This window comes from Anguilla rostrata, chromosome 5, assembly GCF_018555375.3.
Source record: "Anguilla rostrata isolate EN2019 chromosome 5, ASM1855537v3, whole genome shotgun sequence".
NCBI lineage: Eukaryota > Metazoa > Chordata > Actinopteri > Anguilliformes > Anguillidae > Anguilla > Anguilla rostrata.
In genome coordinates, this window is record NC_057937.1 from 52,319,086 (window position 1) to 52,333,752 (window position 14,667).

Below are 14,667 nucleotides of genomic sequence, written 5' to 3' on the forward strand. Positions count from 1 at the left end.
GATTTTCAAGGTAACTAATCAAAGATGGGTTAGTCTGGGTCAGACTGGAAGACAGTTTCAGGAAATGCAGAGAGCACTGATCCCATTGATCTGCCATTAAAATTATTATGGCTGGTTTGCTCCCACACTGCCATAGAAGACATTGAAGTGTCTTAAGTTCACATTTACCTCTTACATATTTCCTTTACTAAAACCTCTGGTCCGAAGGGAAAAAATAAAAACATGAAATCCAAGGATTATCATAGTTGATAATCTATTAAACTTGGTTGTGTCTTTGTACATATGCCACCTCCTTGTCAACTGGCTGTTTGGGAGAATTGCCACAAAAAAATTGTACTGGAGCAATCAACAAAGATTAGCATCTAGAGTTTGGATTGGAATGACTGGGATCAGGTGTTATGGTTATGTGAGACCAAAATTTACCTTTTTGCCAAGGAACACCAGCAAGCAGTTTGGCATAAAAATGAAGACAGTTATGTTGAAAAGACCATCATACCCATGGTGAAAGATTATGGTGGATCTTTGAGCTGTTTCACATGAGGGTGTACAATGCATTGAACTGAACAGGGGTGGGGATATTTGTGTCGCATACATTTCGGGAAATCGATTTTACAATTTGAGTCATTTCGGTGGATTCCACTGAATGATCATTAAAGTGCAATTTTTTTTTTTTTACATTTGAGAATGAATACTACGCACTCGCACAAATGCTGTCAGCTTTGTTTTCAAGCGAGGCCTGCGCGTGACCTTTGTGTGCGAGAGACGCTGCTCGCTGAAGAAAGCTCTTATCTCTAATGATCAGATTACTGCAGGGGGCGGGGGAGAGTCATGCACATCGTCACCGCTGAGCGAGAGCACAGGCTGCAGAGGCAGCAGCGCATGTGATTCGCTGCTCCCTGCTAATGTCCTAACACTCCATCGAAAAACAGGTGTTTAACTGCGAGGGTACAGATGCACTTGGGCTCGTTTTTTAACTCCTGTTCATCTGCCTTTCAGACTGGCTTTTGTTGCCCTCGGTTACTTCAAAGCAGGGGTTGTCCAATCTTATCCGAAAAGGGGCCAGTGTGGGTGCAGGTTTTTGTTTTAGCCCAGCACTATGACACCTGATTCAAGTAATTAACTAATAATGGTCTTCAATCAAGATTTTGATACCTTTTGGATAAGATTGGACACCCCTGCTTCGAAGTAATCAATTGCTGTTCAGTGATCCGTTATTCCAAACCGATCATTTATGCCAAAGTGTTTGATTACACTTAGCCAAAAATAACGTTTTACAGAAGTAATCAATTTCTCCAAAGAGATCAGTTACACCACAGTGATCAGACACCACAAAAGGATTGATTATTCAGAATTTAAATATTTTTACCCTTATTTCTGACTCTCTTATGACATTAACCTGACAAGGAGCTCTTTGTATGTTTGACCTGTACACAGTCCCCCATAAATCACTCTGCTGCTACTGGCCATTCTTGTCTTTGGATGGCAATTATTGTATCGCTAAAGGATGATATGCATACAAATACATCCTATTACACTCTCATGAGTGAGTTTGCCTCATTTACTATGTCGTTGTTAAAAACGGTTATGAAATACGGTCAGTTACTGACCCTACTGAACGCATGAATTCACAACCAGTGTTGCTCTATGCCAGTGTACCTTCCTAAAGATTATAAAACATTAACAGTCACGTCTGACAGATATCGACTGTTGACAGGCATTGCATTATGTTGCAAATTTAATGTCAGTATAGTATAGTTCATTGTGCTTAGATATTTAACATTAATGCGCAGTGTGTTGAGTGAGATAAGTTCTGTTAATATTGATAGCATTGTTTGGATCTTCCTGGATTTAGACCCAGCCAACCTCACTTAGCCTCTTCTGTTCCAGCCACTCACTCACTCTGCCATACTTCTTATTATCGTCCATGTTATCACTACTCTTGGCGATCAGGTATTCTCCCATGCAATAGCAAAACTTTGCGAATCTCTTCCTAAATCCACTACCCAGCAGCAACTAAAAACTCTCCTGTACACGGGAATTCTCATGAAGATGGCTTAACCTTTCCATTCATTTTCAACTTTCACATTTATATAGTTATTACTTTCTTTTTTCCTCTTTATTGTTGGTGAGCTGCCGTAAATGTGCAGTACACATATTTTAGCAATCTCATGACACCTTTATGTGCAACTGTCTGCAACATTAGTTTAATGTTTTCAGCACCACATAAAGGTCATCTTGAGTATGCTAAAATACATTATTATTATTATTATTATTATTATTATTATTATTATTATTATTGCAGTGAAGAGTTTAAGGGTCAAAGGCTGAGCTGATGTCAAGAATCATAGGACAGCAACCAATTTGGCCTCCCTCCTTCAAAAAAGATGACCTGTAACCATGCTGTTAATTTGACCTCCAATGATGTTCTATGCTCATCAATTCCAGGGGGATTCCCTAACAAAGTCCAATTAGTCTTAACGAGCTCGTCTTTAAACAAGGCCTTGTTCACCACATGACTGGATCAGATCACACAACTAATTCCCTCCAACACTGTACAGGATGAGTCACACGCTGACATGTAGTAGTAGTTTTGCACTTATTTCACAGTTACACTTTGACACCTTGGAGAAGACATTCTGTTCATGACAAGTGCATGCATATAATTACAATAAATTTAGCACCAATTAGCTGCTTCCATATTTCCCCTTTGAGCCACAGGCAGGAGGGCTGAGGCGAGCATCTGTGGGATCCCGAAGCAACACGCGGGCAACCACAAATGCAAATTCAGGACGTCGCTCAGAAAGTACAGTACGATGTAGAAAGAGAGGATTTTTAAAAGAATAAATTTTGCAATGCAAGTTACTCTGACAGTCAATCTTTTACTGCAGCTCACTCATTCGAGTAATCCTGTCAGCTCCACCGAAAATAACTACAGTAAAAACAAAAAAATAAAATAAATAAATGGCCCAGAATATTAATGGTGGTATTACAGGATGGCAGTGGAAATTGATTGAAGCGATTTTTTTTTTTCATTGAAATTTGCTGCACCAAAGCCAGATGGGTTGATTAAAGTGGCAATTTTGTTGTGCTTGTGCTCCCAGAAACACAAGCCTTTTTCCCCCTGAAGACCCACAGATGGAAGGCTTGCCTCAGAGTGCCTTCCACGAGCAGGGGAGCACTAATTTGTTTTGACTGAGCGTTTGACTGGCAGTACAGGCCAGATGACCACACACTGGCTCCATTGTTTAAGTCCGGGCTAGCGCAGCGGCCATCTTTTGTTAAGTGCATCAAACGCCAGATTTAAACAACTTGAAAGGCCCAACTGCATACGCCTGGGGCATGGACATAAGGAGACCTGCATTGCAGCTCTGCCTAGAAAGTCTCTTTTCCCAGAAAAAAATTTGCTTTTCTTCTGTAGCTATGCTAAAGGAAAATAATGTGACCATTTCACACCAATTTTATATTTCTAGTTGGGCAAGCATTTCAGTTTTTTTCTACATTTTCTTAAAAAATATTTCATTGTTAACTCTTCTGAACAAGGCAACCACCAGCTAGGGGGTATTCATGCTCAACATAATGAACTTCTTGAATGTATGTCTGTGTCTTCCAAACTCCCAATGCGCCAGTGTTAAAAGGATAAACACTTCACTAATTAAAGCTTGAGGACAAAGAGCACTGTGGTTTAGACTGAATGAGGCAGCGGTGACAAATCACAGTTTCCGTATCCATATTTTCCCATTCCACTGGGTGTGAGCTGAGTATTGGGGCATGCACACCCTGCTACCAAAACAAGCAAACAAACATGCGAGGGGGGCATCCCATCCTGTCTGTCCTTTCCTGTGTCACTAATGTTCTCCAGTAGCACAGTTGTGCAGGCCACTCTGTCCTGTCCTGTGCTACTAATGTTCTCCAGTAGCACAGTTGTATAGGCCACTCTGTCCTGCCCTGTGTCACTAATGTTCTCCAGTAGCACAGTTGTGTAGGCCACTCCGTCCTGTCCTGTGTCACTAATGTTCTCCAGTAGCACAGTTGTGTAGGCCACTCTGTCCTGTCCTGTGTCACTAACCGCTAACATCATAAAGCAACATCACCACTTTACCACTCAAAACACCTTGCGGTGCTCTTCTGTATTCCCTGACCTGGTATTGCTTTTTATAGGTACTTTAGCTGTTCTGCTGCACATGACCACTTCTGAGCCCTTTTGATTAATTACAGAGCTTACTCAAATAGGGAGAATACATGCAAACATTTCTCTCTCATGCACACACACACACACACATTGATATATACACACAAATACACATGTTCACATATGAGTTATGAACATAATATAATCATGCTCAAACAGAATGAAGGGCCTGCTATATGCAGCACATCAAATTGCAGAAACCATACTAATCTCATCACAATACTAATTTCCATGAGCATTTCATATTAGGCTTTTCGTAAGTGTGTTGGTATTTCTTTTTTTTTTCTTTTTTTTCTTCTAATGGAAACTGCATTCCTCTCATAATGTTATCTCACAGGCATTTGCAGGTCATGCTTAGCCAATTCCTCACCCGTACGCAGAAATCTATGCATATCCTGAGGGAAAGTTTGTTTCTCATTGATGTATTACTAATGTCTGGGAGAAAATGGGTATTTCATTAATGGATGGTAGAGGGATTTTTAAAATTTTGTGTCTTGTCCTTTACTGATCAGCATTCTGTAGTAAAATGCTACCTGGTTGAAAGAAGACCCTTCCGCATCTTTTTTTAAGATGCGGAAGGGACTCTTATTAAGCTCATGCTATGCCCAAACTGACCTTTCAATTCTATATTTCTCCAGAGAGAAAACCCTGAGAAATGTGAAATGTTTATTTGCAGTCTGATGGTGCTCTCAGTTTGGCCTGGGCAAAACACAAAAGAAAGAGATTCCAAAAGCATACAGCCTGTCCTTTGGGTGTGTGGGTGGACAATCACAGCTGAAATGGATAATTATCACTCCCCACAGGATACTGCTTTCTGGCACTGTCAGATGTTTCAAATGTGAAACTTTTGTTCTGTGAGATAATGGATTATAACTTTAGCATAAGTTAATTCAAAGCAATGGCAATATTATGACGAATGTTTTGATAGTTCAGGGTAGAAGACGAAAGAGTTTTGCCACAAAAAATGACAGTAATAATTCCATTCTACAGTCATTCAGAATGTGACATGGCCTTTGGATATTCATTCAGTGATAAGATGAAAAAGGCTTATCTAATTTATTTTGGATTCCTTGAAAGGAAATACAAACTGGAAGAGATTAATATATAGTTCTTGATCGTTGCTATAGTTACTGCACGTGTGGACGTTTTATTGGGGCCGTATAATTACTGTCTAAAATTGAAAAGAAAAACACATAGGCATGTTTGTTGCAAAATATAACAACAGTAATTACTGAACTTTTATGCTTTTATGCAAAATAAACCAAGCATTACTGGAAATTGAAGAATGCAGATATGTCCAGTTTGGTCAGTTCGAGGGGGCTGAGGCGGTGGTCAGCTAAAGCAAAGTAATTGCAAATTACAGTACATTTTGTTTGTTACCCCTTACAAAAAAGAAACAAATGAAAAAACATGTGAAATTTGCCTTTTCACATGTGAAAATTACAATTTCACATATTAATTTAACATTTGTACTGGACATTTTTGGACATTATTGGCTTATTTTCACATTTGAATGAAAATTCCACTTGAAAATAAAATGTGGCATGAAAACATTTTCACATTTTCACGTAAAAACAAAACGTATGTCTTTAAGTAACATGCACAGTCAACTCTGGTCCAAAGTGAGATCATTGTATTCTGTTAGAAAGTTAATTAGTTTGATTTGAGTTAACACTGAACATTTTACTGTGTATGTTAATTCTCATTTTATAAGTGGGATTACTTGTATAGTTCACATGTGTGCTCTTCACAAGTTGGGTGTTCACATGTGGTTTTTGGACACGTGGTTTTTGGGCGGTTTTTTCCGTAAGGGACCCTCTAATAGCTCCTTGTGGACCTATTATCCGAGCTGAGTGGGAAATAGGTGGTCTTGTCAAATATTTAGTGTCTGTAATGAATGCTTAAGAAGCAACAGTGGATAGAATTTAATACCCGATTAAATCTACATTGATAACTCACCTGAAATACCACCGTGAATCGCAGTCATTCGAGCCGTGGTTACGGGACACGCATTATGCAGGCAGAATGACGAGGGCATGAGGACACACATTTGGGTCCATCGACTAGACGCGCCCTGCGATCTCAAAAGCTGCACGTGTTAAAACACGTAGGCTACTGTAGCTGAGGTGCACAAGTATCCTATTCTGCACGTACACTCTTTTGTTCTAAACTGAGAGTAAATGAAGTTATCTAATAACTCGCAATGGAAATAAATGGCATAATAATAATAATAATAATAATAATAATAATAACAATAATCTTTATACTCAAGGGTTTGGACCATTTTCTGACGAATGAAACCCTTTTTCTGACGAATAAAAAGTATGAACAATTTGAACTGTTCAACAATTGTCAACGGGCCGATTGTATATTTTTACCTGTCAAACCATAGAGTTATTTCACTACTTGTCAATACTGGTATAATCAAGATTATCCCATCCTAGAAACATGACAGTGGATAATCACGTTAGGTATTAATTTAGCTTGTACGTTAAAGTAGACGTTTTCTATTATAGCGAAGTATAGGCATCCAGAAGACTAATATGACACTTTTATTGCCGTATAAAGTAGGCCTAAGCATACTATCGAGCTAAGTAAAAGCTATGTTTACTAAGACGCATTCCATACTGCGGTTATATCATTTACTGAGGGCATTATCACGTCAACACCGTGCGTAACTGAGAGGATTAATGTTACGCGAGCGAATTCCATCCCTGTCTGCTACTGATCTCGCTCACATTGCGCAAATTCATCCCGAAGCCAGTTTCAGTAATGCTGAAAGCTTCTTCTCAACCCCAGACTCGATGGGGTGTGAGACAAGTTACACTTTCTGACATGATGAGCGCAAATTGTTCGAACAGAGGTCCTAAGTTCCATCACGATTTCATCCTCAAGGAGACACGAGTCAAACCTCAGTTATAAGCAGCTTTCTCTCAACGGATTTGGGACTGTACTTCTGACAAGTCTATTCAGATACGCGAAAACAGGTCAGGAAAAGGAGCTCGCATGTGCGTATATCACTCAAGCGAAGAATGCCTGCGATTCGAAACGTTATAATAAAATTACCGGATCTGATATGTACCTTCAAGATACCTCAGTTCGTTGAATGATGATTTTAAGGGACTAAGCGGTGGTGTCAAAGCCATAGAAAAGCAAACTTTCAAGAGTATTGGACGCACGTAACCATACTCAGACGCGCTGGACCTCTGTCCACCGCTTGTGGTGCTGAACGTAGTTTACAACAAAGCAACGAGACATCGGGGGAAGAAGATATTGCATTGCAGTAGTATATTGTGATGTAACCTTTCAGATAACAAAACAATTCATACCGTACTGAGAGTTACAATGCCTAGATGAAAACCCATTACAAGGAATCCACTTTCGCTTGGACAAGGCGTTGTCGAGGGAGACTGTGGATCTCTAGCCGGTGCGAGGGCGGCTGCCAACCAACATGCCAGGCAACTTCACCGTCTCCAACCACACCGTATCGGACACTTACTATAACTTTCCCGCTTTGATCTTCGGTATATTGTTAACCATCGTTATTATTTGTGGAAATCTGCTCGTGTGCCTTAGTGTATATACTGAAAACGCTTTAAAAACTACAACAAACTACTTCATAGTCAGCCTAGCCGTTGCAGACTTGCTTTTGGCAGTCTTGGTTTTGCCACTGTTCGTGTACTCGGAGGTGAGTTTAAAACGATTTCCTTGTTTGAATAATAACTTTAATACCGAATTTGATGCATGTGCATGCTTACTTTTGTATCTTCTTCAAACTGTGATTTAATATTTATTAACTAATTGATTGTATGCCTTCTTGTTCAATAATAATAATAATAATAATAATTTGCGCTCGTCTGTAAAATAAGGACTACACTTTTTCGCATTAGTGTAAATTACTAACCTTGACGGTAATCAAATTTCCTACCACCCAATCCCTGACCTCTGTTGAAAATCTGATTTTAAAAGATCACTTGGCAACGAAATGTCACAAAAGACGAGGGAGAACGTTCCGTTCATAGAGAGGGTCATGTAAGCCTCTGTTGAGATTGAAATTAATGCTGAGTTAACAATGAAGAGGATCGAATTAAGTGGGGGAAAAGTAAAATTATTTCATGTGTAGGTCACCAACACCATTGTACTAAACATCTCACAGAGTGGATCCCACGAGGACATCACAAATTAGCCTAATTATTCTGAAATCCTTAAATTCTTGTCCACCATACTATTATACTTTAGAGCCTTTGAATAATTACACTCTTTAACCAGGTGCACTTGTTCCTTAGTGGTGCACTTTTTATCTTGTTTCTTAAAAATAATTTATACCATGTAATCTAATAAGCCTGTAGGAAGAGTTTTTAAATGTGTAATGCTTGTATATTTACCTGACAGCTCACCTTGGTCATTTGATTGTTGATGCGTGTAGAGAAAACAAATAATTTTAGCATTAACTCACACAAACAGAACAGGACGGGTTTTTAAAAATGATTACATTACACTGCAGCTTGTGACTTGTAGAAATTCTACCTGTCTGTTATTTTTACCGGGGTTTCATGTGTTAGTATACAGAAAAATATATAACAGATTTATCACTTATTAGCCACTAATGAGAAAAAAAATACCTGACTTCAGCAGTGTAGCCTACTAGCCTGGAATTTCAGCACTAGCATGTGTGGTCACATGCATAAAACCACCTCCCTATATGCACAGGAATGAGGGCATTTTTATTTTTATAAGAATGTGGCCTAGACATATGCTCTGGCACAGAGCCTTATATGGGAGCTGGACTTTACTCCAAATAGGTGGATTGTGGGGGTCAGCTGCATCCTGTTCTGTAAGATACAGTACCCGAGAGGCATGGTGTTCTGGCTGCCACTAGCTGACCCCTATCAACCACAGTGGCTGAAGTAGAAGACCAGCACTCAGCAACTATACTCTTAGATTGTGACTTGATGCTGACTGGTGTGCTGGTCTCATTCTGGCCGTGTAGGCAGAGAGCTAATGGATACAGTGCTCAGTCCTGTCTGGGCTACATGGAAAAGGTCAGACTTGCTTTATAATGAGTCCTGCATGCGTCCTCGCGCTCATGTTCTGGTCTTTGCGAGGGCAGTGGAAGTGCACATGGCTGGGTTACGAGAAGAATTCTGGTTTGGTGGGTAAAGACTTGCAATTACGTTCAACATAGCATACTTTTTTTTTTTTTTTTTAAACAAATGGAATCAAAGATTTCATTATAAGAAAAGGTCACAGCATATTAACCAGAGCCCCATCGCTCGCATTTGCTCAAAGCTGAAACATGAAAATATGAAGTTTCATATTTCAGCGCGACCTGTAATTTAACTCTGCTCCGGGGGGTACCTGCCGTATTCTTCTCCGTGTTGAAGCTAATGAGAAAACGAGGATTTCAAACGACAGAAAAACACCACTGGAGTTCCGGCTGGGGGCTAGAATCTGCAAACTCGAGCTCTTTTTTTTTTTTTCTTTGCGTGCAGTTCCAGGGTGGTGTATGGGCCTTAAACATGACTCTCTGCGATGGGCTGATGACCATGGACGTCATGTTGTGCACAGCCTCAATATTCAACCTCTGTGCCATCAGCATCGACAGGTTTGTGTTTTCACACTTGTCCTTTCTTGCTTGAGACTTTCCGGGAGTCCTGCAATGATAGAACATTCTGTTGGAGCCGGGAACCAATGTTAATTCACACAAGAGCCAGGTTATTGTATCCAGGTTACCTGGCACTTAATTGATCAATTAAAGTGTCAATCCTTAATTTTTCAGTTTTGGTGGATTTGGCAACATCTGCGGTGACTGGTGGTCACCAAAGTTTGTTTTCACGCTCCAAATACCAGTTTCACTTGAAACTAAACTATCACTAGGAGTGCTTATTTTTCTTAGAAGATATGGTAGTGCTGAGCAACATATCAAGCCCAATTTTAAAGACAATTCTTTGGATTTCAGGCGCTGAAATTGACTTTTACATTCAGCATGCATGTTCCTGTGCGTGCGTCTTTACATTTGAATGCTTGGAATGACTGTTGCATCTGGAAATAGCATATAGAGAAGCAATTACAGAACACAAACACATTGCATGAATATTGCAACAAAAAGCCATTGTGAAGGTATCAAATATGGCATTTTTTATGTGAAAAACCTAAGGATTGCCACTTTAACGAAATTGATGAGGCAGTTTCCTTACCTCACCCGGTTTCTTGGGTTAAAATTTGTTGTTTGCTGATATAAAGTAAAAAGCAAAAGTCAGAAGACCATATGGCTCACTGGGACTGAGGTTGGGGACCCCTGTTCTAGGGATTTTAAGCATCACCTGCACCCCCAACAATCAAGACTGTTTCACTCAAGGTGTTGATCTGCGCAACCGTCAGTTAAGACAATTGAATAGCTTTTTGGAGGTCTAGGAAGTATTCAAGATAAACTCTCAGGATATACTTCACATGCCCTGCATTAGCAGGCAGTGGGTTTGATGTACTACCCAATCAAATCAGTGATAGATTTATACATTTAATGAGGTGCTAAGTAATGGTGAACACTGTTGACTGGAGTTGGAGCTGTATTACCGAAGACAGGCCACTGGGGAATGAAGATACCCGCACCACAAACTCGCAGGGTCAATTCCAGCATGCTCAGCTGGAGTCAGGTTTAAACCCCTAGACCACAGAACTGCATTACAATTTTAACAGCGGATCCGTATTGAAAATTGTTCAATCCTTGTTTTTACCTGAATTGGATTATGGAGATATTATATACATGCATGCTGCATCTTCCATGCTAAAATGATTAGATACAGTGTATCACACAACCTTGTGTATCACAAAACAGCCAACATGTTTTATAAAAGGGGCTGGGTATCGTACCCATCACTGTCCTCTTTATCAGGCTGTTAAATCTTGTAAAAGCTATTTTCTTGTATAAAGCTCATTTTCTTGTATAAAGAGTTGTATTGGGTCAGTGCCCAAATTATCGCTCAATAAACATAATGTACATCAGTGTCAGGTCATGCTGGGAAGGACAGCTTTTAGTTTCTCTGCAGCATATGCATGGAACAAGCCGCAAAAAGCTATTCAGCTCTCCACTCTCATTTATCTGGGGCAATTTAGAACCCTTATCAAATACGTTTTATTCTTCTCTTGTACATGTTTTCATTGAATAACTTGTGTTCTGATAAATAGTTTATTGTTTATATATTGAATTGCTTTATTGTGCATTCATGGAATTGTTTATTGTACGTATGTATCTGCTCAATGCTGTAATCAGGTGATCCTTCGTGAAAGAGACCTTGGTCTCAATGGGATTTCCCTGTATAAATAAAGGTTATTTCACAGATTCAGATAACTGTTCCTGTTGTAATGCAGTTCTGTGGTCTAGGGGTGTAGACTTGAGGTTTAAACTCCAGTGACGCACATTGAAATTGACCGGCTGAGTTTCATAACTCATTTAGCACCTCTTTGTACATTTTCCAGGTGTTGTTTTTATCTCTGAATTTTATTAGTACTTCCCATAAAAAAGTATTACCTTTAGATATACTAACCACATTTTCCTAGTCGGTGCTTTTAATTTAGTTCTTTTATACAGATGGAACAGTTAAGTCCAGGAATCCCTAAGCATATAACCGAGCATTATACTCTGATATAATGAACAGGATATTTTTTATGAACAGAGCTTTGCTATTAGTCATATGGCAGGGTAAACAATCCAAGAAACTGGCAGAAATAAGGCAAAGGAGATATGTGTGTTTGCAGGTACCCAATGTAATGTAAATGTATCTCTAGTTCTCATGGTGTTTGTTCTCAAGTTGAGCTTGACCAGCATTATTCCAGGAGATCTACTGTCCTGTAGTTTTTTTGCTCTAACCCTAAAAAAAGCACACCTCATTCAACAGCTAGAGATCTTTGTTGAGCTGCTAATTAGTAGAGTCAGGTGTGCCAAATTAGGGTTGAAATGAAAGCCTACAGAATGGCAGATCTCCAGGAACAGGGTTGGTTACCACTGGGGTAGAAACTTCAAATTAATGATATTTGCTTGAGCAAGTAGACGATGGCCATTCGTTTAGCCAGCAGGGGTTGCTGGCGAGCAAAGAGGCATGAGGCTCATTCCAATCCTTTATTTTATCCATCCTTGTATCCTTGGTCTTCAACTGACCTGAAAATTAAACGAGGTCCATGATTTTAAAGGACATTCCAACCCATTAAATTCTCCTTGAAGGAGCTAGGAACGAGGAGCCTGGATGCTCCCAAAGGATTCTTGAGCAAGGAGACACAAATGCATCCTTTGTGGAAGCTTTTTTTTTTTTTTTTTGGAACACATGACATATAAATGAATGACTTGTGGATCCCCCACTCCTCGTCTGCCAGACTTCAAACTGACACTTGGCAGAACAAGTAGGATCTATTTGCCTAATACACATGATTTCTCCATCTTCACATACTTTCCTAGCTTCCTTTCCTTGCATCACCCATTGGGTGGAGCTAAAGAAGCAAGGAAAGGATGCAAGGAAAGGATACAAGAAGGTAGAAATAAGCGATTGAAAAGAACCCAGGAGCTGACGGAATACCTCTCTCCCTTAACAACGTCACAGCCAATTACGCATCTCCCTGCAGGGCTGCTGACCAATAACACAGCACAGATGCCAGTCAGTGGGGTGCATCCACATACTGCTGCTGAAACAGCCTTAACGGGATGTTTTCTTTTCTTTTAACAAAAACAACAAAGAGGCCCGAGCGTAATCAAAGTTTGTCCTCAACATTGATTTGCAAATGAATGTGAGATTTGGCAAGTTATTTTTGGTGATTGCTGGAATGTCAAACTGAATTTCAGAAGACAAAACAAACACTGTATATTTATTTGTAAGTCACATTTAAGGACACACGTTGATTGGATCCTGGCCTCTGCCAGACAGACAGTCACTTATTTTGGATTGTATAAGGTTTTTTGGGGGTTACTTCAGGTTAGCTTTGGAAACAAAAAGGGCGGGGTCACTTCTGTGTTTTTTCTCTGATCACCTGAGGCTGCACAATCACCTGAAATCTCAATTTATGCACTGTGGATATTAAATATCTCATGTTATTGCACAGTTTACATGCTGGACTTGATTTACTTTCCTTCTTAGTCCACCACAACCCATTGACTGTGACCTTAAAATGAATGAGGGCGGGTAACTCCCTGCTTTTGACTGTATGCTCTCAGTAGATTAATAATGGACATCAACAGGAAGCTGTAAAAACACATGCAAACATATATTCATGGAAGTGCAATATAAGGTCTGGGGTTTTTATGTTACTCCTGTTATGAAATTTATGATACACCATCCTCCGAGGTACAGGTATTCTCCATTTGGACTGAAAACAATAAATGTGTTTTATATCTATTCATCTCTTCATTTGAGCTTTTCACAAACTGCCTTGAAACCACCAGAGAGTGCTAATTTATTACATTTATAATTTTGTTACATTTATAGGTTTATTACATTTATAATTTATTTCAATCTTTTAAAGTAAGTAAAGGAATGTTTTTTTAATAAAATATCATTTATTATTAGGTATTATTTTATTAGTTATTAGTGCGCATCAAATGTGTTACAAATAGCCAGAACTGAGAAGTCAATGAAAAGTCAAAGCTGCTGGTCTCTCTCGGCAGGTTTATCGCGGTATCTGTCCCTCTCAACTACAACCGTAAGTACGTGGACCAGCGGCAGATAATCCTGCTGTCGGGCACGTGGGTGCTGGCCCTGGCCGTGGCCTCGCCCGTCATCTTCGGCATCAACAACGTGCCGCACCGGGACCCCCGGGAGTGCAAGCTGGAGGACGACAACTACATCATCTACTCGTCCGTGTGCTCCTTCTTCATCCCCTGCCCCATCATGCTCCTGCTGTACTGCGGAATGTTCCGGGGCCTGCGCCGCTGGGAGGAGGCGCGCCGGGCCAAGCTGCGGAGCAGCATGGAGGCCTGCCGCAAGCTGCAGGAGGCGGCCGCCGGCCTGCCGCCGCTCTCCGGGCTCCCGCCCCCGCTGCCGCCCGTCATCGAGTGCGACCTGGACGACGCCCAGCTGGAGGAGCTGGAGAACTTCTCCCCGCCCGGCTGCCCCGCGTCCCCGGGGTACAAGGACATACCCTTGCCCAGCGTGAGCGGCAGCCGGGCCCCGACCCAGAGGAAGAGGGCCAAGATCAACAGCAGGGAGAGGAAGGCCATGAGGGTACTGCCTGTGGTGGTGGGTGAGTGCTGCTTCCCCTATTTTAAACCCTCCCCCAGATGTGGCTGTGCTACTTAAACTGTGCTTTCACTCTTCACACCTATACTGCACTCGTAATGCCTCAAATACGGACGTGCTGCTCCAACACTGCCAACTTGCACTAAAACTGTTCTGCTGTGTTTTCCATCTTTACACATAAAAGATGGCTGAGCTATTTAAACTGCATTTTTTCTCTGTGTTCTGTTTACTTATTAGCATGGTAGACTGTTAGCCTGA

At 40.6% G+C, this 14,667-nt stretch overlaps 1 protein-coding gene across 5 annotated transcripts in view; it reads left to right on the forward strand.

The window, feature by feature from the left end:
* LOC135255643 (D(4) dopamine receptor-like) overlaps positions 1-14,667 on the forward strand; it is a 44,281-nt gene that overhangs the window by 21,630 nt on the left and 7,984 nt on the right. For 3 of the 5 annotated variants that reach the window (XM_064337090.1, XM_064337092.1, XM_064337091.1), the window contains 2 exons: positions 9,682-9,794; positions 13,839-14,413. In XM_064337090.1, the coding sequence (XP_064193160.1) occupies positions 9,682-9,794; positions 13,839-14,413 (688 nt within the window). Of the gene's footprint in view, positions 1-6,899; positions 7,878-9,681; positions 9,795-13,838; positions 14,414-14,667 lie in introns of those variants that run through there. The other 2 variants (XM_064337089.1, XM_064337088.1) reach the window with 2 other exon arrangements.